Source organism: Haliotis rubra, unplaced genomic scaffold, assembly GCF_003918875.1.
Source record: "Haliotis rubra isolate DU_JTF1 unplaced genomic scaffold, ASM391887v1 Scf560, whole genome shotgun sequence".
NCBI classification, from domain to species: Eukaryota; Metazoa; Mollusca; class Gastropoda; order Lepetellida; family Haliotidae; genus Haliotis; species Haliotis rubra.
Window position 1 is genome coordinate 102,310 of NW_025767258.1, and position 24,313 is coordinate 126,622.

Genomic DNA, 24,313 nt, shown 5'->3' on the forward strand with positions numbered 1-24,313 from the left:
CGTTAGTTGCCTCTAACAACAAGCATGAGTAACTAAAGATCAATTCTAACCCGGTTCTTTTTTTTTTTTTACCTCCTCCTCTACTGCAGCATCTGGACAAACATGTCATTTTGTCAGCAATAGTTTGAATCCCCTTGTATCTGGTTTGGTTGTGCCAGCTAAGATGTAGTCCTATATATGGCCAGTGTTTCAGCAACGTGAAATGTCTTACTGATTCTTGATTTTGTCAGCAATAGTTTGAATCCCCTTGTATCTGGTTTGGTTGTGCCAGCTAAGATGTAGTCCTTATATATGGCCAGTGTTTCAGCAACGTGAAATGTCTTACTGATTCTTGATTTTGTCAGCAATAGTTTGAATCCCCTTGTATCTGGTTTGGTTGTGCCAGCTAAGATGTAGTCCTTATATATGGCCAGTGTTTCAGCAACGTGAAATGTCTTACTGATTCTTGATTTTGTTTCAGCAAAACAACTGCACATGATGAAGAGGTGAGAAAACTGTATGAAGAAATGGAGACACAGATAAAGCAGGAGAGAGATCAAATACTGAAAGAGGTATGTTTCAGGGTGACTCACCAAGCACTTATAATCTGTCCTTAGTCTTTCGTTCAGAATTTTTAAAGATGATCAAATATTTGATCTTGCCTCCATGTTGTCACTAAGTGGATAGAGCCTCTGATTTGACAGATAAAAGATGGTGTAATGATCTTGTCATGTTATGCCAAAAGATATTAAAAGATGGGACTTGTTGTAACCCTACCCGGTGCTTGTCTTTTAGGCGGAGAGCAGAAGGTCCCGGGTTCGATCCCCGACCGCGTCATACCAAAAGACGTTAAAATATGGTACTTGTTGGTCCCTGCCTGGCGCTCGGCATTAATGGGTACAACAAGGACTGGTCGGCTCGGAGTCAGTATAATGTGTCTGAGTGGGGTATTCATGCTTCACTGCGGCATGGTATCTCAGTGGGCTAGCACTATAAAACCAGCTTCAGTCTGGGCTAGTACAAGCAGCCGCGACATACACATAAACACGCATGCATGTCGTCATATGAGCGAAATATTCTCAAGCACGACGTTAAACCCACTTTCACCTCACCTCACCTTGTCTTTTAGGGGTTAAAACATGGAGTGGCTGTCTCAGTGGGTATCCATGTTAGACTAGTATGGTATCTCAGTGAGCTAGCACTATATATCTGGTGTATGTCTGGACTGGTATAAACCTGTGAAGGTCCGGGTTAGAATTGGTCTTCAGTACCCATGCTTGAGCTGTTTGGTGACCTAATGTGTTGCCTGGTGACCTAATGTGTTGCCTGGTGACCTGATGTGTTGCCTAGTGACCTAATGTGTTGCCTAGTAACCTAATGTGTTGCCTAGTGACCTGATGTGTTGCCTAGTAACCTAATGTGTTGCCTGGTGACCTAATGTGTTGCCTGGTGACCTGATGTGTTGCCTGGTGACCTGATGTGTTGCCTGGTGACATGATGTGGTCTGATGTGCTTAACCTGATATTAGGGACTTGCTACTGTGTTTGGTGATCTACTGAAATGATATCATGACCTAGTGAGTTGACATCATGATCTAGTGAGCTGACATCATGATCTAGTGAACTGATATCATCCTCGGGCTTGGGGATAGAGATATCAGCTAAGATAAGATAATCCTTTAGGGCAATTATACTGGGGAGGTACACGGCACGTCATAACAATTTACAAATAATATCCAGTCCTGTCGATCTTCGGGTGGTAATGCCACCTATATACTACGATGCGTTTCTATGGTTTTCGGGTGTCATACTCTCTTACATATCTCAACATAAACTTTATGAAAGAAAGACACGTAAGATGTTAATCAATAGATGAGACATAGTCAACACACATGAAAAAGCACAAAATATCTTTGAGATGACCCCTTGTGCCTGTAGGCAGCACCGTGCATTTCATGCCAGGTGAGTCGACGGTCCATCTTCGCCACCATACCTGGCTGAGCGTTAATCAGTAGATGAGACTAATTGCCATCTATAGTCTGATCTAATCTATTGCAGCTATTCATATTTTTTCTAAGTTTTGCCGGATTTTATGAGTAAAAATGCTTTTCTGGATATCGTATTACGCATCCCACTGAACGCCCAGTTACGTCGAAGTGGGTTATTTCGACATATGCTATTTGCAATTGTGTCAATTTTAGGGATAGAGAGTAACAGCCTAAAAACAGTTTTTTTTTCTATTTCCGACAGTACTATAGTGAGCTGTCATCATGATCTGACATCATGACCTAGTGACATGACATCATGACCTGACATCATGACCTAGTGAGCTGACATCATGACCTGACATCATGACCCAGTGACCTGACATCATGACCTAGTGAGCTGACATCATGACCTAGTGAGCTGACATCATGACCTAGTGACCTCTAGTGAGCTGACATCATGATCTAGTGACCTGACATCATGACCTAGTGAGCTGACATCATGACCTAGTGACCTGACATCATGACCTAGTGAGCTGACATCATGACCTAGTGACCTGACATCATGACCTAGTGAGCTGACATCATGACCTAGTGACCTGACATCATGACCTAGTGAGCTGACATCATGATCTAGTGAGCTGACATCATGACCTAGTGAGCTGACATCATGACCTAGTGACATGACATCATGACCTAGTGACATGACATCATGACCTAGTGAGCTGACACAATGATCTACTGACCTGTTGTGAATACCTAGTGACCTAATGTGTTGATATTTTGACCTTACCTGATGACCTTGTGACCTGACACAATGACCTAGTGACCTGAGTGATGACATAGAAGCCATCCATGATGACCTAGTGACCTGAGTGGTGACCTAGCAACCAGACACAATGACCTAGTGACCTGAGTGGTGACCTAGCAGCCAGACATGATGACTTAGTGACCCTATATGGTGATCAATCTCTGTGGTCTGTCCTTGCAGGAGAAGGCCAAGGAGAAACAGCTTCGTGACGAAATGGAACGTGAGATATGGGAGAAGGACCGACAGCTGCAGGAGTTGCTGCAGAAGCACCAAGAGGTACGCAGCCCGTGTCATCAACCTCTGTCTAACACTGAATCAAACATTAGGGTGACCTGTAGAGACTTTTATGGACATTTATTCTAGGTTGTATGACATGAGCATCCTGAGATTCCTTTGTACATTAATCAGTGCTAAATCAACTCACTCACTAGAGTGACTGTTGAACTGGTATTATGTTTTCAAAAATAATTTCATCATAAGCACATTTTGATTGAGATTAGTAATTCCATCATGCATGGTATATCCTACCATTTCATTAATGGACACTTTGTATGAATCCACAATTTACACAAACATGAAGTCAGAATTGAAGTCAGTTCTTATATATAATATGAATATAAAATATACTATAAACCCAGCAGTAATCACTTTCAGACAGATTATTGAGTCATGAACAGAAACAAATGTTGACAGCAATAATAACCATAAAACATAACTTGGTCAGACCAATCAAACGCCATGGAATCACTTGCAGTATGTATGTAATTTTGCAATGTTTTGGGAATGGCTTCTCGGGTCTTCATGAAAGCAAGGTGCAATTTTAGTTAAAACTTTTCTTACAAAAATAACTAGTATTATTAATACTGTATTATGTCTGCCATTGCTGAAGATAAAGGAGGGCTGTATCAACACTTTCAGTGGGTATTTTACTATCTAATATCGCTATCATAGTCCAGACCATTACACTGCTTGATGGTTTCACTGTTTGTTTACCTTGTCTTAGATGGAGTCCCAGCTGGAGGTTCTCAATGCGACAGAAGCAGAGACAAAGCAGGAAAATGAAAAACTGATGAATGTGAGTATGCTCTTAAAATTGAACTCAATTCAATCTGAAACTGACAAGGTTTCAAATATTGTGATTAACCCTGTATCATATGGTCTGTCCAATCAGGTGGTTTAATCCTAAGCATATTATTGTGATTGAAACCTCTTATTGACCAATCAGTTATATGCAATCAGAGGGCTGTTATTGTGATTGAAACCTCTTATTGACCAATCAGTTATATCCTATCAGAGGGCTGTTTTCATAATCAGAAACCTCTTATTGACCAATCAGTTATATCCAATCCGAGGCATGTTATTGTGATTTGAAACCTTTTATTGACCAATCAGTTATATCCAATCAGAGTCATGTTATTGGGATTTGAAACCTCTTACTGACCTATAAGTTATTGTGATTGGGAACCCCTTTTTGACCTATCAGTTATATCCTATCAGAGGCATGTTATTGTGATTTGAAACATCTTATTGACCTATAAGTTATTGTGATTGGGGAAAATCATTTTGATCTATCAGTTATATCCTATAACAGGCATGTTATTGCGATTTGAAACATTTTATTGACCTATAAGTTATTATGATCAGAAACCTCTTATTGACCAATCAATTATATCCAATCAGAGGCTTGTTATTGTGATTTGAAACCTCTTATTGACCTATAAGTTATATCCTATCAGAGGGCTGTTATTATGATCCGAAACCTCTTATTGACCAATCAGTTATATCCAATCAGAGGCATGTTATTGTCATTTGAAACGTCTTATTGACCAATCAAATATAAAGTCAGTGGTGCTGTCCAGGAGAAAGAGAGGTTAATACAGTATGATACATTGTTGTGCATGTGGTGTTGTCCAGGAGAAAGAAAGGGTGGAGGAGCTGCTGATGACGTCCCAGGACAATCTGGAGGAATCCAGGACATACATCAACCAGCTACGGGAGCAAGACAAGCATCACACCAAGGAGAGAGCCAGGTATGTCCAGTCAGATGGGTCCAACTCACAGATCCCTATGTTGTCAAGTAGGACTGTATATTACCATAGATAAGCCGATCTTATAGATACTTCTCCAAGTCTGTGATCAGTCAAGCATCAAGTTTCACATCAGAGCCCTTTCGGGTTGGTGGGGTAGCCTCATGGTTAAAGAGTTTGCTCGTCACACTGGAGGTCCAGGTTCGATGCCACACATGGGTACAATGTGTGAAGCCCATTTCTGGTTTCCACTGCCGTGATATTGCTGGAATATTGCTAAAAACGGCGTTAAACCATACTCACTCACTCTCCAGTGAGTGTAGTTTCTGTTTTGATAAAAGCGATAACTGTTCCCAATGAGTCATAAGTGAGTATTGTGAAAGGCAGGGTCCTGATTCACAAAGTGTTCATTCCCTTAGACACTATCTAGATCTATAGATATTCATTGGACTATGAATGCCCTAGTTCATAGATGATATATATGTCTTCAGAATCATACATGTGTCAAAAGTCACAATCTTCAGATATACATAACCAGCTGCTTATTCAAAGGGTGCAGTTGACTGTAGTTTGTTGCGAATCAGTTCGATAGTGAATCACTGGTGATTGACTGGTCAGGGTTTGAACATTTTCTCCAGTTTCATTCAGTGTTGACTTTAATAGTTTTGATATTACGTTTCTCCTTTCCTCTTTTACTTCCTCATCATCAAATATGGTTTTCAGTGTTAATAATCAGAGGTTTGGGTTTATTTTGAAAGCTTTGATTCAGGTATATTGGATAACTTTGCTTTTTATTGGTATTGGTTGGTGAATTGATTTGGATTTTGACAACCCTGTTGTATATTAGACAGAAGGGGAAAGCACTTGCCGGTCATGCCATGGACCAGTGATCAAATCAGCATAATTGTGTTGATATTCAATGCTGAGATATTGCTGAAATATTGCAGTTATATTGCTGAAAGTGGTACTTACTCAGTCCTATTATATAGAGCTGACATATACAGATTCTGAAGTCAGGATAAGGTTAACATTTGATACCATTCTTTCTCTGAAAGACTTTCAGGATATGAAGTAAGGGAACACAGGGGAGGTAATCCTCGTATGCGCAAGGGGAGACTACTCCATGGAAATGATGAGCCTCTTTCTGATAGCAGGAGGTGATTTTTCTAATGGTAGAAGGCGCAATAGTGACAATGCTCATCGATATACATGATGCTTTATTTAGAAAATGTAGAACATAATATAGAGGAGGTGTTTGCACTAACATTATACAATATGCTCCGCTGAATGCATAATAGTGTTACCAGTGAAACCATGGCGGTTGGGTATCCTAGTAGCTAAAGTGTGTTCGCTCATCATGACGAAGAGCTGGTTCAATTCCCCACATGGGTAGGATACGTGAAGCTCAATTCTGGTGTCCACCGCCATGATATTGCTGGAATATTGCTGAAAGCTTAAAGTATATACTCACATACTCTAGTGAAATTTTGGGAATACATCATAACATGTCTATATTTCACATCCATATATGTATATAAAGATTTCTGATAGTGTTCTGATTATTGAATTAGAATTGTTGTAACTTTGGATCATGAAATCTGTATATCTGGAATCGGCTGTGTTTGATATGGAGTTTAGCAAATACGCTGGTCCTCTGACAGATACGATAAAACACTGGTCCAAGCAAGTCATTTAAAATGAGGCTTGCATGGCTCTCAAGGAGAAAAAGCCAATTTCTTTAAACCAAACAGAAGCGGATTATCTTTAAGGGAAGCAACTCTCCAACTTTGAAGGTTTTTGAGATATGATTGGCCCTTTCTTCATCATTCAGAATTTGCTCATTATGGACTATAATCTCAACTTGTTTGACTTGGGTCTACCACTATTTTTGTTGCTGGCAAATGGTCATCCCTCGCTGGTTCGAAGCCCAGTTCGCCGGAACATTGACACTAATTGGTATCTGGTGATTATATGGGATAATTAAAATTCAGTCTCAGTAAACTTAGGCTCAGTATTATTCGTTACACTGCTATACTGAGTCTAACAAAACCTTGTAGAAGGTCGCGTCAGCTAACCTTTGAGCGACTTATGACCGTCCAATCAAACACGAGACGGCCGAATGGATTTAACCAATCAGACAATGACTACTTGTTAGGGTTTGGACTTCCCTGGTCGCTGACATTGATCTATCAACAAACGAAAATCCACATAAAACACAAATATTTGACCTGCAGTATATACGCTTATGGGTTTCTAATGACATGGTTACTATTTGCTTATATTTTCGCAAGATGACATCATTGAATATTGACAAAAACGCTATTTTCAGCGACTGTTTACTCATTGAGTGTATCACTCGGAATCGATCGTGCGGAAAATAGTATTCGGAATCATTAGAGTTTTTGAGGTAAAGGTTCAAATGGTATGTGCGAATGTGAACTTTCGCGATTTGGTAAGCTGTGTTCTGATTGGTCAGTCCATAATGTTAGCTGACGACCTTCTACGAGGTTTTGTTAGACTCAGTATAGCAGTGTAACGAGTAATACTGAGTCTAAGTTTACTTAGACTGAATTAAAATTATGGCTAGAACACTGAGAGTTGGGTATTGTTTCCCTTTAAAATGGTCATTTTGTCATACAGGGATGCCATTCTTGTTTACAGTCTGATTTCTTCAAAACTCTAAGCACAGTCAATATTGCCTAATCAATACAATTTGTGTCAACAATATATAACTTCTCTTCCACATTGTAACCCTCCATTCTCATTGCTTATTCTTTTATGCTTGTCATCAACAAAAACCTAATGTCAAAATATTTGTTTAACCCAGAGAAATAGAGCAATTGTTAGGTACTGGTAATTTTCCTTTAAATTCAATAATCACAAATCATCCACATTCAGCAAGCTGCTTAATATAACCAAGCTTTGTGCAGCTCACAGTATTTATGTCTGTGCAATAATTACACAAAAGGCTTTGATTCGCATGATATTAACATATATGTACAGTAGACAGGAAAACAGCATATATCTTAGGATTTCATAGCATTTTTACATCAGTATTAGCAATCTGTATACCTGCTTCACAGTTGCTATAGTTACCTCAAATTAAACATTTGCTACTTTAATTCATTCTCTTTTGTGCTGTTAAATTGGATGTGAATAAGATATTCACTAGCCCTAGAATTTCATGTAAATCATTTAAAAAACAATACATTTGATATATGAAAGAAATTACCGAAATATGATATTATTTGATCGCCTTGAAAGAAATTTGTTTATAAAAATATCTTTTAAAAATCACAAGGTAAGTAAATTTAGATATTTTCAGAAAATTTCGTGCACCAAATTGAAGGGTTTGGTATACCATGAAATTACACCAAATGTTTACTGCATTTTGATTGGTGAAGTATTTGGTTGCCATGGTGATAACTAACACTATCATGATCATCTGTATCAGAGCTGCGATGAGGATGACTGAGGGCATTGCCATGGAGAGAGAGAGTCTTGTGAAGCAGCTCGATATGCTCAGGTAGGTTTACCTTGGAGGAGGTAGTCAAGTGGTGAAAGTGTTTGCTTGCCATGAACTAAGAACTGGGTTTAATTCCCTACATGGGTACAGCTTGTGAAGCCAATTCTTGGTGTTAGCTGTCATATATTCCATCATACTGTATAGACAGCATAACTCATTTACTTGACAACTGGCTTGTGAAGAAGACAACAATCACTCAAACAGACAATGAAGCTCAGATAGTTCCTCCCCGTGAGGATCCGGTGTAACAGGCCAAACTTTCCCCCTGGCCAAACCTTCCAACTTTGGCCAAGTACAAACTTTCCATGGGGAACTTTGGCCTAGGGCCCTTTCAGTAACCCATGCTTGTCGAAGATCGAAGAGGCACAACTTCTGATCGGGATCGGTGGTCAGGTCCGCTCGGTTAACCCATGTCATCTGTTCCCAATTGTGCAGATTGATGCTCATGTTGTTGATCAATGGATTGTTTGGTCCAGACTCAATTATTTACAGACCGCCGGCATATATCTGGAATATTGGTGGGTGTGGCATATAACTAAATTCACTCACTCACTCAGATAGTTCCTTGATTGGAGGTGGGGTAGCCTAGTGCACCTCGTCACACTGATAAAAGTTTTTGGCTACTTTTTGGGGCTATATATACATGAATCCATTCCTTACTTGCCAGGGATATGAACCGAAAGTTGCGAGACGACAAAGATGAAGCTGAGGCAGCAGAATCAAGGCGGGTATTGTGTTTTCGCTTTGCTTCCTCTCTGCTTTGTCTGTCCATGTATCACTCATCAGGGTTTCCTAACAACTATGTGTGTTTGAAGAATAATTAACAGTAAGGCTTGTGGCATGATCATAAACTACTCGCGTACCGGTATGTTTTATTTTTATGAAAATGTTAGAACATTGAATAAATGTTTCAAAAAGATATGGCTTATGGAATGGTTATATTAAAATACAAATTTTCAAGCAAATATGTAACAATATAACTGTGTGTGTTTGTGTGCTCGAGTATGCGTGAGTGCCTGAGTGTGTGTGTATAGCTTTAGTACAATGTAACTTTAGTATGGTTGTTTGTACTATTTCCCTGCAACTAACTATGGCAACTGCAATTAATGGGTGTTGTATAGTTGTTGCATGTAGATGCAAGTATGCCTTTGTAATAGCTAGATTTAAAAGGTGTTTACATGCATGAATTAATGTAGTTAATCAGTGTTATAGATATCCAAGGACATTGTTGTAACATTTTCCTCTTTAGATATGGTAACATTTAATCTAGTGGATTTTTCAGTAATTCTAAAATAATAAATTCAGTTTTAATTACCTTTTCATTAACATGGGAATGAATGACTAAAGTATCGGTAGGGATTTTGCAACGATATCATGCAGATATATCAGAGTTAAGCTTACACTATGAGGAGAATGTTACAACATTATCATTGGAACATGGAGGGGAGATAACTCTCAGAGGGGAGATAACTCTGGCAGTGGACATTGTACTAACTAAATCTGTGCCTATGAACTGCACATGCTTACATGTTCTCCTTGTCAGGATCCATCCCCAAATGCGCTAGACCGAGAACTGTCTGAGCAGGTATATCTTGTCACGTGCATGTGCCCCGTAGTCGGGCGCTGGAAGCACCTCTATGTTGTTCGCTGGTGTTTACACTTTTGTTGTCCACGTTAATCCCACATTGAGTTTCATTTTGTTGTTGAATGTTGTGAAGATTCACAGACCCAACCATGGTTGCAAAAACAGGATTTTGTAGTTTGACACGTAATATACAATAAATACAATTGTAGGAACATTCTAGATTGGTGGGTTTACGATTAGGTTTGGGACCATAGGCATTTATATTGTGACGTGAAAGGCACATCAAAATTAATATGAAAACAGTAAAATAAATTGTTTTTTCATTAAAACAGGGATAGAGACCTCACAGCTATATTGTCTGGATTATAAATCCTTTGAGCAAAACATATTTAGTTTTATTATAAAATGCCCTAAATTTGACAAAATTTGAAATGTTGTCACATGATCAGAATTTCTTTTAAAGGTGTTAAATAAAAGTTTGAATTATTAATAACATATGTCAGGTATACTTTTATGCTTATTTTTTTCAAATGGAAACTAAAAGAAGGTATGTTATCTAAGAGTTGAGGGGCCGTGTGTTATCTTTGTATTGTTCTATTTGGGGTGTTTTTTCTCTAGAAGTCTCAGATTTTATACATTAGTTTGCTCTTGCTTTATTGCAGACTTCAGTCTTTTTCTTTATACATTTTTTGCAATATTCAATTACAAGAAAGCTGATATTTTTCCTTTTACAGAAACAATTTTCGTTTCTTTACACAAATACCTTATCTTTTCTTTTTGAAAATAATTTTTGTCAGCAATTTTAGGATTTGCAGAAAATATGATGAATATTATGAGGAACCATTTAATTTCAGGATCAAGAGAATTATGTACCTGCAGGCTTTTAGTATGTGTATTTCCAAATATTTTGGAATTAGGAATCATATCTGTTATCAAGTTAGATAAGGTTGACAAAACAAGTAAGGCACAAATCTTGTTTTACAGAGTTTTACCAAAATATTCCACGTGACAGTTGCCAAAATTCAAAGAAAAATTTTAAGGTGCAGGTTGATTTAGATTTACTGAAATACAAGTTATAATGAAAATTCAACTTAAAGAATTTGTAAAAACATTTAAAAATCTATAAATATGTTTTACTTTAAGAAATGTAATCCATTTGTCTTCCTAATCAGTCACAAAAACAGTCATTTAAGGTGACATAGCCTTCAGTAAAATTCATGTACATTAAACTATCCATTTTTGTTGGCACATGTGATGAATTAATGGGTCATGTGACCTGGTGGTGGGATTCTATTTTCTTTACAACTTACCATTTCAGCTTTGGCTGTTGTTGGAACTGATGGTTTTTGCATGATGCTGGCATTGGCCGTGCTCGGCTGGTCAGAGGGACAGGTGTTATTGCATCCTTGATTGTCCAGTCTAATACATCTCCATTCTATTATGATTAATGGACCCTTTCACCAACCCTTTCTAATGCTAAAATACACGACAAGTGAAATTACAAAGCATTTGAAATAAGACTTGAGATTGCAAATGGCCGATTCAACGTGTATACTGTCTTAGAAAGACCAGAATGTCTTAGACTTCCCTCATTCATCTCAAATTCATGCAAACAGAATAATTTTGAACAGTCATCTGATTCAGTGAAGTAATCAGGCCTCAAACAGATGAGGCCACCATTTTGAATTTACATCTATACATAACTCTCATTTGCATGAGGCATTTTGATTGGATGGTGACTGATAGTCTGTGAGTCATCAATCAGAAATATTGGGTTGGTGTCGTCACTTTGAAACGAAACTATGTCAGCGGGAAACAGGGCCCAATGTTCAAGTGTACTTCTCAAAAGAAGTTAAGAACACACGACTCTGTGATACATTTTACCTACAATGACATGGAACAGATATTGTGTTTCTTAACTTCTTTGAGTAGTATAATAATGGAACGGAGACATGGTACACTGAACATCAAGGATGGTGTTACTTCATACTAACTGTGCATGGGCTTGGGCTGATCATGCTAACATGGTTTGAATTTCTCTAATCTAGCATTGATGATCTACTTCAACAGTTTGTAGTATTCTAACCATATAGTTAAAGTACCACCGGTGAAAGGGTAGATCTTGATTCAGGTAACAGTAAAAGTCAGTTAGTTTTCTGTCAGTTGTAAACTATGAGTACTGTGTAAAACCCTGCATGTTCCATATTACATGAGTTGAATACAACATAAGGTGCCCTTTGCTGGTATTTGATCGTTACCAAATATCATCGGTTCCTGGAAGCACTTGGGAGGTGTACATGGGTATCCTAGTCTGTCTCACAGTCCCTGATCCACATTATTTTCCCTACTGCCAAGCCCTATCTGCAATGCTAAAGCCCTAAATAAAATTTCCTCAATCTCTGGTCAGCCCTGGGGCTCCTTTTCAATTTAAATGGGCTTGTTTGTTACTATCAAAATTATATATATTCAGAGACTAAGCGTTAGTCTAATGGGTATCCTTGTCGTCTGAGGTGCTGGAATTTGTTGCCCCCTGAAGTGTTCCTGTGATATAGGGTTCAAATCCTGGATTTGTTCTGAATATGTTTCCAAGTTTGTCAGCTTCATACCTGTGCTTGTTTAACCAGAGTGGTACATGTATAAGATCTACATCCTTTCGGTCTTTCATCCTACATCAGTTTGTAAAGCCTTGAAAAAACTGTTGTGTGCACTTGCCCATTACGGTAAGTCTTCTGAAGGAGTAGCTTTGTAGAACGTTCAAGATGGCATTGGCAGAAGCCAGTGGTGTCAAGAAAATCAAATAAAACTGGAATATCATTAAAATATCTCATTTAGACACTTTTTGGCAAGGATGACAGGGTGGGGTGAACACCCTGAAATTATATGCATTGTCTCTTTTAAGGCAGGAATGGCACTTGTCAGTGAGTTGGTTTAAAGGGTAGCTTGTGATGTGTTGGGTTGTTTTAATGTCTGTATTGTGAAACATGCACTTATTTAATGTTGATTTACAATATACTATTGTGAGTGTTTCACTGAATAATTTGGCTGTTTAGTGTAGGTGACTTGCTTCAGTGAGGCTTCTGTACTGAAGTTGATGTTGTGAACATTTAGGCACTCACAACGATTGAGGCTCTCCCGGACCGCAGTGAAACCGTCAGCATCAGTGATCCAAGTGAAACCGAGCCGGTCAGGAAGAAGCTCACAAAGCAGGGCTCCGTCCTCTCTAACTACTTCCCCGGGTCTACAGACAGAAGTAGGTGAGTAGCGCCCCCTTGTGTGTGGCCACCTTGCAAGTAGCATTGCCTTGTGAGGAGCTCCTGCTTGTGATTGGTGGCGTCTTTTGAGTAGTGCCACCTGGTGAGTAGTGTTACTTAGCCCATTCAACACCGTAGGCCGGAAAACCGGCCAAGACGTCACAAGTCCCCAGACGCCGTAGGCCGGTAAACCGGCCAGGCAGTAGTCGCATCAAAATGATCTATAATTTTAGGAGCCTATCTATCATATGATTCTTTCATGAAATCTATCACTTTTCACAATGTCTGAAAACACTTATTAAATTTCAAATGACCATTTATTATCGACAGGATTAGAATTATAAACTATTTTTTGCAATGTTATTGAAGAGTTAGTTTAGTAGCATCCTGTTTGGAGATCCTCTCCTAGTGAGTAATACTGTGTAGTTCCCCCTTGTAACTCCCATTGTGATTGGTGGCGTCTTTTGAGTAGCGCCACCTGGTGAGTAGTGTTACTTAGTTTAGTGGCATCCTGTTTGGAAATCCTCTCCTAGTGAGTAATACTGCGTGGTTCCCCCTTGTGAGTAACTCCCATTGTGATTGGTGAATTGGTGGCGTCTTTGAGTAGCGCCACCTGGTGAGTAGTGTTACTTAGTTTAGTGGCATCCTGTTTGGAAATCCTCTCCTAGTGAGTAATACTGCGTGGTTCCCCCTTGTGAGTAACTCCCATTGTGATTGGTGGCGTCTTTTGAGTAGAGCCACCTGGTGAGTAGTGTTACTTAGTTTAGTAGCATCCTGTTTGGAAATCCTGTCCTAGTGAGTAATACTGCGTAGTTCCCCCTTGTGAGTAACTCCCATTGTGATTGGTGGCGTCTTTTGAGTAGAGCCACCTGGTGACAAATTCATAAAACAGAGGTATATCTCTCACATACTTCCCCGTCGCCTTAGTTGTGAGTCCGACGTTAAATAAAGTAAATAACAACATCACATACTTTCCATGTTCTTCAGACAGTAGTTGTAAGGTGAAATAGTAGCAGTAGTGGTAGCAGCAGTAACAGCAGCAGTAGTAATAGTAATAGCAACAGCATAACCAATAAAATGTAAAGGTGAACTTGAAGGTGACTCCCACTGCCTATTGAGTAGCTTCCCCTTGTCGAATGTGCCATGTATAATTGAGTAGCGCCACCTATTGAGCTGCACAGTATATTGAGTGTCTCACAGAGTAGGTGTCCCTTATTTGCAAACTGGATGATCCAGCCTTGAAATATCTGTCCAGACTACTTAAGTTCTAAGTTCGCTATTGAAACCAATTTACAATTTTCCAGGCCCGGTGCGTCATTTTCCGAGGATGTAGACGGACATCTTGCAGACATTGAGGATGATGTTGAGTGTGATGATGATGACTTCATCAGTGGTCAGTCATTGTTATCATCATCTAATATCAGCTCTGTCAATGGATCTTTGAATGAGGAGATGTATAGTACTCAAGGAGATGCTGGTTTAGTTTATGGGGAATCTGGATACAATGTGAGACGGCCCAACGGCAGGGACGTCTACTCAAGCGATACAGAGAGTGAAGTTGCAGCAAAGGGACATAAATCTAGGTGATCCTTTCTTGCTATAAGTGAGCTAATTCTGTTTGCTGCTATAAGGCAGTATTTTGTGTAATTGGTATGCATATTCAGTGATTAAAATGACTGCTGAGAAGTATTTGTGTAATTTTTGCCACTAGTGAGTGTGTTGAAATTCAAGTTTTTGTTAAAATTCTGTTCAGTCACCTGATATGACTTCATCATGACACTGGTGGAAACACATTTCTACAAGTCCTTTTTTTGTCTTTGGATTAAGCATACAGGGCTTATGGTATTTATGTAGAATATGTATACTTTAATTTTTTTTATTTTTACAACTCTCCTTTGCTTCCAGGTTAGGAAATGGGGATTCTCGTGATTTATTTGTGGGTGGTATGCGTGGACAGCCAGTGGGAGCTACAGCAACAGCAACAGCAGAGAGTGGTGGTGGGGGATTTCAGCCGGTGAGAAAACTTTACATCTATTGTCCCAGGCTTTTGACTTATTACATTTTGTGTCTGTATGTATTTATGGTTAGAATTGTCCTCCAGCAACCCACACTTGTCTTATATGCCAACTCATGTTTGTCGTAAGAAGCAGGTGGTCAGACTAACTGACTTGGTTGCCACATGTCATTGTATCTGAGTTGCATGGATTAACACTTATGCTGTCGATCACTGGATTGTCTGGTCCAGACTCAATTCTTTACAGACCAGCATTAAACAACCAACCAACCAACCATGCAACCAACCAAACAAACAAACAAACAAACATTAAAGCCAAAGTAATGGATTGGGTGACCAGGTTCTCACTTGACTGCATGTCAGCAAGAATGTGGATCTTTGCTGACAATATCTGTCTGTGCAGCTTTAAACCATTTAAATTTCAAATTCAGTCCACAAATTTTGGCTCCCATTATGTTGTGTGGCCTTGTGTTAAGGGTCTGAGTTGTCATACCTGTTGCCTTGATTGATATATGGTGAAAAGAATGTTATAATTATCGTTTATCTTGCTCCAGGAAAATACATTGATATTCCACACACTTTGAAGTATGTGGGGATATAGCGATAATGATCAGCATGGTGGTCAGTTTGTCATCTGTTTCCCCTTTCTCGAGAAGACATTCTAGACCATTGAATATTTTTGTTGAAACTTGCTGTTCAGTGGTTCTAGTGGTGAAATAGTACCAGAACATATTGTGCATGTAGCTGTCATGTGTTAATATGTGAGTGAGTAGTATGGTTTTACGCTGCTTTTAGCAATGTTCCAGCAAAATCACGGTAGGGGACACAAAAAATGGGCTTCACACATTATACCCATATGGGGAATCGAACTCGGGTCTTCTGCGTGATGAGCGAATGCTTTAACCATTAGGCTTCCCCACTGCCCGATGTGTTGATGATGATGTGTAGAATCCTGGCATAGTGTATATAATGTTCCGTTCCATGTTACAGGCAGAGCCGTCTGGACCTGAAAGGATATTCAAGGTCGTGTTTGTTGGGGACTCAGGAGTGGGGAAGAGCAGCTTTATATATCGCTTCTGTCACAGCAACTTCAAGCAGACTTTCAGTGCCACAATTGGTAGGTTTTGTCACAGCAGCTTCAAGCAGACTTTCAGTGCCACTATTGGTAGGTTTTGTCAAAGCAGTTTCAAGCTGTCATCCAGTGGTAGGTTCTGTCAAGGCAGCTTCAAGCTGTCATCCAGTGGTAGGTTCTGTCAAGGCAGCTTCAAGCTGTCATCCAGTGGTAGGTTCTGTCAAGGCAGCTTCAAGCTGTCATCCAGTGGTAGGTTCTGTCAAGGCAGCTTCAAGCTGTCATCCAGTGGTAGGTTCTGTCAAGGCAGCTTCAAGCTGTCATGGTAGGTTCTGGCCAAGGTTTGTCATCCAGTGGTAGGTTCTGTCAAGGCAGCTTCAAGCTGTCATCCAGTGGTAGGTTCTGTCAAGGCAGCTTCAAGCTGTCATCCAGTGGTAGGTTCTGTCAAGGCAGCTTCAAGCTGTCATCCATGGTAGGTTCTGTCAAGGTTCAAGCTGTCATCCAGTGGTAGGTTCTGTCAAGGCAGCTTCAAGCTGTCATCCAGTGGTAGGTTCTGTCAAGGCAGCTTCAAGCTGTCATCCAGTGGTAGGTTCTGTCAAGGCAGCTTCAAGCTGTCATCCAGTGGTAGGTTCTGTCACGGCATCTCTCCACATGCTGCACATTGCTTTGTACTACAGGAAAGGGGGAAGTGAAGTCAACACATGTAGATTCAGTGTTAGTTACCTGTCAACTGCTCTCACAGGTGATACCTTAAAGATCAAAGGATATATTGCTTTTCTTATCTCCTATTGAGTGATTCAGTAAGCATGTCAGAGATTAAAAATGGTTTCTTTTTACCAAATGCAAACTCCCTTTAATGTCTTTCAGTTAAGAGTTGTTATGATTTAACAGGAAATTTTGAGTGCATGGATGTAATGGTACAACTATTTCAAGCACCTTTTCCCTTTGTTTGGACACATCCTGCCTAAAAGACTATGTATTAAGATCAGTGTACATCTATAGTAGGATGTGTATTCCTTTCAAACATGTCTGAAGTGTTTTGATACGGTCCCCAGGTGTGGACTTCCAGATCAAAACAATGATGAGTGAGGGGAAGCTGATAGCCCTGCAGCTATGGGACACTGCTGGACAAGAAAGGTGGGGGTCATGTCATGTTGTGTATTTCACATTTCCACAATTTTCAAAAGATTTTTAGATGACCTCAAGTGTGATAGATAGACTGACTATAAAAATATATATGTAGATTCACTTTAGTTATGTACAAGAATCAGGTGATCCATAACTTTTTTTGAGTAGAATGTAAGTGACTTTTTTTTAAAACAAGGATGACTTGAACTACTGCACTCCCTTGCATTTTTCTGGTCCATTGCAGGTTCCGGAGTATCACCAAGCAATACTTCCGGAAGGCAGATGGCGTTATTGTCATGTATGATGTCACGTCCGAGAACTCCTTCATCAACATCAGGAACTGGATGAACAGTGTCAAGGTATTCTAAATGATTTAACCCCACCATCCAGTGGCACCTGGATTTAGCTAAAAGATATGAATATCATAGTCCATTACAGATTAATTGCTAGATTGTTAGAAACGTCCTCCTTACTACCAAACACCCAGTGCTCACATTTGTGTTGAAAGCCATATGGAAGCTCTGTTTGTATAACAAGGACATAATGTCAATGTCATAAAGGGAGATAACTCTGTGTATCATGTTACAGGAAGGAGTGGACGAGGATGCAGTCATAGTGGTTGTGGGTAACAAGATGGATCTCACTGAAGACGACAACAAACGTGTCATCAAAACCAAGGATGGCATTAAGTTTGCTGATGTAAGTTTGATCTATGATTTTGATTTCATTGTCAAAAGTATTCTAATACCAACTATTGCTATCTGGTTAAGATGGAGGCCAACCCATCTAAGTATGCTATACTTTATGCTGATGTGTTTCATTAGGATTAATGAGTGAGTGGGTTGGGTTTTACACTGCTTCTAGCAATATTCCAGCAATATCACCCTTAGAAAGGGCTTCACAAACTGTACCCATGTCTTTGGCATGACAAGCAAATGCTTCAACCACTAGGCTACGTCACGGCCCTAGGAGGATTCCTGTATGACTAAACTATGTTTTTATTCTTTTTCTCTCACTCATGATGTATATGAAGCAACATAACCATCATTATTACCTTCGAGGGCGAAAATATCGGGGTTGATATTTTTTATACGATGCTTTCAGGCAAAATTTCACTTTGTCATGGTGACGTGACGTCATGAACAATGCTATGACATCACGTTTCATCTGTGAAGTTGCGTTCTACATGCGGAGGCAGCAGGTAGCCAGCCTATGTTTGAAAGTAGATTTGGGTTCTATTTACCTCAATTTGACGACTTCGGTAATAAACAGAATATTATATTCGAACATATATACTTGTGCCTAAATATCGGTATATCCCTGCTCTCGCTTGAGAAATACCAACATTTAGGCACTCGTGTCGTAAACATAGTATGACATGGGCACTCATATAATATCCACTATTTATTTAATGTTAAGCCCATTTCTGGTGTCCCCCACTGTGATATTGCTAAAAACGGCGTGAAACTAAACTCACTCACCCACTCTTCTTGAAGGAGACTGGTAAAAGTAATCCATTTTACGATTCCACCTGTATCATAAGCCTCTGTTTACAAAACAAGTCTGCGATTGAAGCTAACACAAGTGGTAAATGCAACATAGACCAAGGTAAAAGTAAAACCCTCTGTTTGTATAAAAAAAAAAATGTTTTATTTTTTGCAATGTATTTGTTTTGTCTTTCAGGAGCACGATGCTCTGTTCTATGAGAGCAGTGCTAAGTTGGGGAGCGGGGTCAAGGAAACCATGGAGGCACTGGCATGGTTAGTCTGTTATTTCGGATATAAAAGTATCCTGTTTTCAGTTTTGTAAGTAAGACGGCACATACATAGCTTTATGATTGAAAACATCTGGTTAGTCGCATTTGCAACATGTCAGTGTAGATTATTAGACATCACAGCTGGAGTAAAGTGTAACAATTTACCTTGAAATGTTGCTTAACCATTAAACCAGAAATCCTGGTCCAATAAGTGGTGTGAGTTCTTATCTGCCCCAGCTTCTAGAATGCCAATCAAACAGTTAGTTTTGATGATGTTTCCTTGACACTTAATTTGAAACCAGAAGCATTATCTCTGTTGGATATGTGAAAGCAACTGAACAACTGTCATGAAATAGCCATTCAGAATGAAACTATGATATTCAGTGCCAAGTATTGAAGTTATCACACCTCCTTGCAACAATGGGCGATATGTCAATGTTGACTTGTGAACAGTCAGGGACTGCTCATAATTTATGGCTAGGGGGTGATTTTAAGGGTGGGTCACCCATTTTGTTCTGGGGAGGTATGGGGAGGGAGGGCAGCAATTTTGTACATGACATGCAATGGGGGTGTCACTTACATTGTACATAAATTTTAGGGGGGTCATTCACGTTGTACATGCTTCTCCATAAAAATCATCATCATCACCCCCACTAGCCTTAAATTATGTAAATATTCACTGTCTCATCTGGTTGGTGTTTCAGCATGCTACGGGAGAAGGAGGACAAGTCCATTGAAAATGCCCTGAAACTTGAGGGAGGGCCCATCAAGAAGAAAGGATGCTGTTCTTGATAGAAGACAATGTGTAAATGGGTGATACAGAGGGGAGATAACTGATATTACTAGAGGGGAGATAACTGATATTACTAGAGGGGGAGATAACTGGTATTACTAGAGGGGAGACAACTGGTATTACTAGAGTGGAGATAACTGATATTACTAGACGGGAGATAACTCATATTACCAGAAGGGAGATAGCTGAGGCTGTTACTGCTACGAGAGTGGAGATAACTGATGTAATAGCAGGGGCTTTTACTGATTGACATCTTGCAGGACAGAGGTAACTGATTTTCACAGGAGAAAACTTCTGATATATTTAGAAGTGAGAAAACTGAATTTGAAATAGGCCCATAATTAATATATTACAGCAGGGGAGATAACTCACTGATATATCACAGTAGGGGAGATAACTGTGACTTCCCATGAAGGAGATAACAGATATTAGAGAAAGGGATGTAAGAGGAATTACCACTGGAGGGATTTAAATGTGGTTATTATATGAAGGCTTTTAATCTGCTGATGGGAATTAGTTGAATGATCCATGATCTTAAGTGAAATAACGGATATTGTAGAAGGGGAGGCAACTTTTACCTTGTTATGCTAATGGAAGAGTTTCAGAGTGAAGAAATGAACTTGGAAAGGTCACGTTCAAAGATCAGGCCAACAATTATGGCAGCAATAGATATGTTTGTTGATCTCTTTGAAACTGGACTCAGACATAGATTCCAGGTTTACAGTTAATCCATGTCACGGACACTGATGTTTGTCAATGAGTATTTGCATCCATACATTGATGACAATGCACCTCTCACCTGGAGTCTTTCATCCTAGTACTACTCATCTCATATACTCATATGCTTATAGGCAAAGTTTCATGATGGACTGTTAGGGTCTGAAACAACTGACTGAACTGTTCTTCCAGGGTATAAGTTGTTGTAATGGGAAAGATGAAATGTTGGATAAGGGATGCCATCACAAGATCGTGAGCTAATTGCTGTGGACACAGAATCTTGATGGAGATGACAATCTGCATGAAGCCATAACTGCCTCTGATGAGTCCCCCCCATCACCTCCAGATCCAGGACTGTTTTTCAGTCTCCTCTCAATTCAGGACTGTTCCTCCATCACCTCTAGATTCCAGGGCAGGTCCTCAATCTCCTCCATATCCAGAACTGTTCCTCCATCACCTCTAGATTCCAGGACAGGTCCTCAATCTCCTCCATATCCAGGACTGTTCCTCCATCACCTCTAGATTCCAGGACAGGTCCTCAAGCTCCTCCATATCCAGGACTGTTCCTCCATCACCTCTAGATTCCAGGGCAGGTCCTCAATCTCCTCCATATCCAGGACTATTCCTCCATCACCTCTAGATTCCAGGACAGGTCCTCAATCTCCTCCATATCCAGGACTGTTCCTCCATCACCTCTAGATTCCAGGACAGGTCCTCAAGCTCCTCCATATCCAGGACTGTTCCTCCATCACCTCTAGATTCCAGGACAGGTCCTCAATCTCCTCCATATCCAGGACTGTTCCTCCATCACCTCTAGATTCCAGGGCAGGTCCTCAAGCTCTTCCATATCCAGGACTATTCCTCCATCACCTCTAGATTCCAGGGCAGGTCCTCAATACTGCTTGACTCCCACAAAACCTGAATAAGTTAAAAGCCTTTCCAAGTCTTGCAGGGTGTGTGAACTTGACTTCCCACATGTATATTGACGCTGTGCTGTCCATCTCATCATATTGGGAGTCTGCCATTACTGCTGAAGATCACTCTTTGTTGGCAATATTTGTCAAGTTGTGTCCAGATTTCACAGGTTTGAAAGAATTTCATAGATATAGAATTAGAAATCCATTCTTGAGTTTCACTGTGTACAGTTAATATATTTTGTAAGAATACATTTATCAGTGGAATCACTGGATGTGCAATAACATGTATGTTTTATTAATTGTACATAGTACACTGTTTATCTGAATGAAAGATGCCATTTAGCTGTTAGTTGAAACATTTAAAATTCATACAGGTTGATTGTTTCTAGCACAAGATCATGATGTTTTAGTCAGTGTCTTTGTTGCATTGTTTTGTCAGTTTAATGTATCATTCCAGAGCAAAGTGACTAGCAACTGTGACAAAATGTTGAATTATGAAACAAGTATGTGTACATATCAACCACATGGCCTTACACTGTGGGTTTTACTATTTGTACATATCATCCACAACGTTATCTGCACAGATATATTTCAGTGCCTTTTGAACATTACTGGCCCAGATCATGTTCTGAAGACTTTGTTGAGTTTTGAGATGTTTTACCCAATTTTATTCAAAGCCATTTTGGTGAAGGAATAAACATATATGAAAAATACATTATTTGTTCATTTTCTCTTATTGATGTGAACATGTGTTTATTGATGCTGAACCCAACTGCTGAGTGAGTGAATGGTTATTTTATTGTTGTGAGGGAGTGAGTGAGTGAGTGAGTTGGGTTTTACGCTGCTTTTAGCAATATTCCAGCACTATCATGACGGAGGACACCCGAAATGGGCTTCACAAATTGGACCAATATGGGGAATCGAACCTGGGCCTTTGGTGTGACGAGCTACCCCACCGCCCCTTAATTGTTGTGAATATTTCGCTCAGTCATGATGTGAAATTCAAGTGTAGAGTGAGTGGAGGGTGGTTGTTTTTTGTATTTTAAACTGAGAAACAGAATCAGGGTAAATATTCGATTCAGACCCATGATGACTGGTCACTGGGACCACTCAAAATTGATGGTTGATGTCTGAAATGTTCACGTTCAAAGGTAGTGTCAATATATCTGGGACACTGGTGGACCAGTCATCGTAGGTGAGGCAGTGAGCTTTTCAGAGCTTTGTGTCAATATGTCTGGGACAATGGTGGACCAGTCATCGTAGGTGAGGCAGTGAGCTTTTCAGAGCTTTGTGTCAATATGTCTGGGACAATGGTGGACGAGTTGTGGTAGGTGAGGCAGTGAGCTGTTCAGAGCTTCGTGTCAATATGTCTGGGACAATGGTGGACCAGTCATCGTAGGTGAGGCAGTGAGCTGTTCAGAGCTTTGTGTCAATATGTCTGGGACACTGGTGGACGAGATGTCGTAGGTGAGGCAGTGAGCTGTTCAGAGCTTCGTGTCAATATGTCTGGGACACTGGTGGATGAGTTGTCATAGGTGAGGCAGTGATCTGTTCAGAGCTTCGTGTCAATATGTCTGGGACACTGGTGGACAAGATGTCGTAGGTGAGGCAGTGAGCTGTTCAGAGCTTCGTGTCAATATGTCTGGGACACTGGTGGACGAGATGTCGTAAGTGAGGCAGTGAGCTGTTCAGAGCTTCGTGTCAATATGTCTGGGACACTGGTGGACGAGATGTCGTAGGTGAGGCAGTGAGCTGTTCAGAGCTTGAGTTGTAAAAGTAGGTGAGGCATATGTCTGGGACACTGGTGGACGAGATGTCGTAGGTGAGGCAGTGAGCTGTTCAGAGCTTCGTGTCAATATGTCTGGGACAATGGTGGACCAGTCATCGTAGGTGAGGCAGTGAGCTTTTCAGAAGCTTTGTGTCAATATGTCTGGGACACTGGTGGACGAGATGTCGTAGGTGAGGCAGTGAGCTGTTCAGAGCTTCGTGTCAATATGTCTGGGACACTGGTGGACGAGTTGTCTTAGTGAGGCAGTGATCTGTTCAGAGCTTCTTGTGAATATGTCTGGGACACTGGTGGAGATGTCAGAGCTTAGGTGATGCAGGACAGTGTGTTCAGAGGTGAGGTCAATATGTCTGACACTGGACGAGTTGTGGTTAGGTGAGTGAGGCAGTGAGCTGTTCAGAGCTTCGTGTCAATATATCTGGGACACTGGTGGACCAGTCAGCGTGAGGCAGTGAGGCAGTGAGCTGTTCAGAAGCTTTGTGTCAATATGTCTGGGGCAGTGATCTGTTCAGAGCTTCTTGTCAATATGTCTGGGACACTGGTGGACAAGTTGTCGTAGGTGAGGCAGTGAGCTGTTCAGAGCTTCGTGTCAATATGTCTGGGACACTGGTGGACGAGATGTCGTAGGTGAGGCAGTGAGCTGTTCAGAGAGGCAGTGAGCTGTTCAGAGCTTTGTGACAATATGTCTGGGACAATGGTGGACGAGATGTCCTAGGTGAGGCAGTAAGCTGTTCAGAGCTTCGTCCATTGGGCCTACAGCATACCATGATGGCAACCTGCAGGTCAAGTCCAGACCAGTCATTCACTGGTACTGTACACAAGGGCTACAACGAATACACTGAGGTAGACATGCTGTGTGTCACATGTATGTCACATGTGTGTGTCACATGTATGTAGGTTGGTTTGCACTATATCACTACATGTTCCTGCTATATGATGACGGTCTGTACCGTCAACTGGGACATAGTGA

General features: G+C 40.4%; 1 protein-coding gene across 9 annotated transcripts in view; it reads left to right on the forward strand.

Annotated features, from left to right (window-relative positions):
• Positions 1–22,270, forward strand: part of LOC124254031 (EF-hand calcium-binding domain-containing protein 4B-like) — a 100,279-nt gene extending 78,009 nt beyond the window's left edge. For 6 of the 9 annotated variants that reach the window (XM_046687899.1, XM_046687897.1, XM_046687896.1 and 3 more), the window contains 18 exons: positions 461–551; positions 2,955–3,050; positions 3,778–3,849; positions 4,689–4,804; positions 5,857–5,958; positions 8,256–8,327; positions 8,995–9,055; positions 9,871–9,912; positions 13,021–13,166; positions 14,468–14,746; positions 15,069–15,177; positions 16,168–16,294; positions 17,302–17,383; positions 17,619–17,733; positions 17,963–18,073; positions 19,058–19,134; positions 19,835–21,469; positions 21,529–22,270. In XM_046687899.1, the coding sequence (XP_046543855.1) occupies positions 461–551; positions 2,955–3,050; positions 3,778–3,849; positions 4,689–4,804; positions 5,857–5,958; positions 8,256–8,327; positions 8,995–9,055; positions 9,871–9,912; positions 13,021–13,166; positions 14,468–14,746; positions 15,069–15,177; positions 16,168–16,294; positions 17,302–17,383; positions 17,619–17,733; positions 17,963–18,073; positions 19,058–19,134; positions 19,835–19,922 (1,786 nt within the window). In that variant the 3' untranslated portion in view covers positions 19,923–21,469; positions 21,529–22,270. Of the gene's footprint in view, positions 1–460; positions 552–2,954; positions 3,051–3,777; positions 3,850–4,688; positions 4,805–5,856; positions 5,959–8,255; positions 8,328–8,994; positions 9,056–9,870; positions 9,913–10,456; positions 10,460–13,020; positions 13,167–14,467; positions 14,747–15,068; positions 15,178–16,167; positions 16,295–17,301; positions 17,384–17,618; positions 17,734–17,962; positions 18,074–19,057; positions 19,135–19,834; positions 21,470–21,528 lie in introns of all 9 variants that reach the window. The other 3 variants (XM_046687901.1, XM_046687902.1, XM_046687903.1) reach the window with 3 other exon arrangements.
• Positions 22,271–24,313: the final 2,043 nt, after the last annotated feature.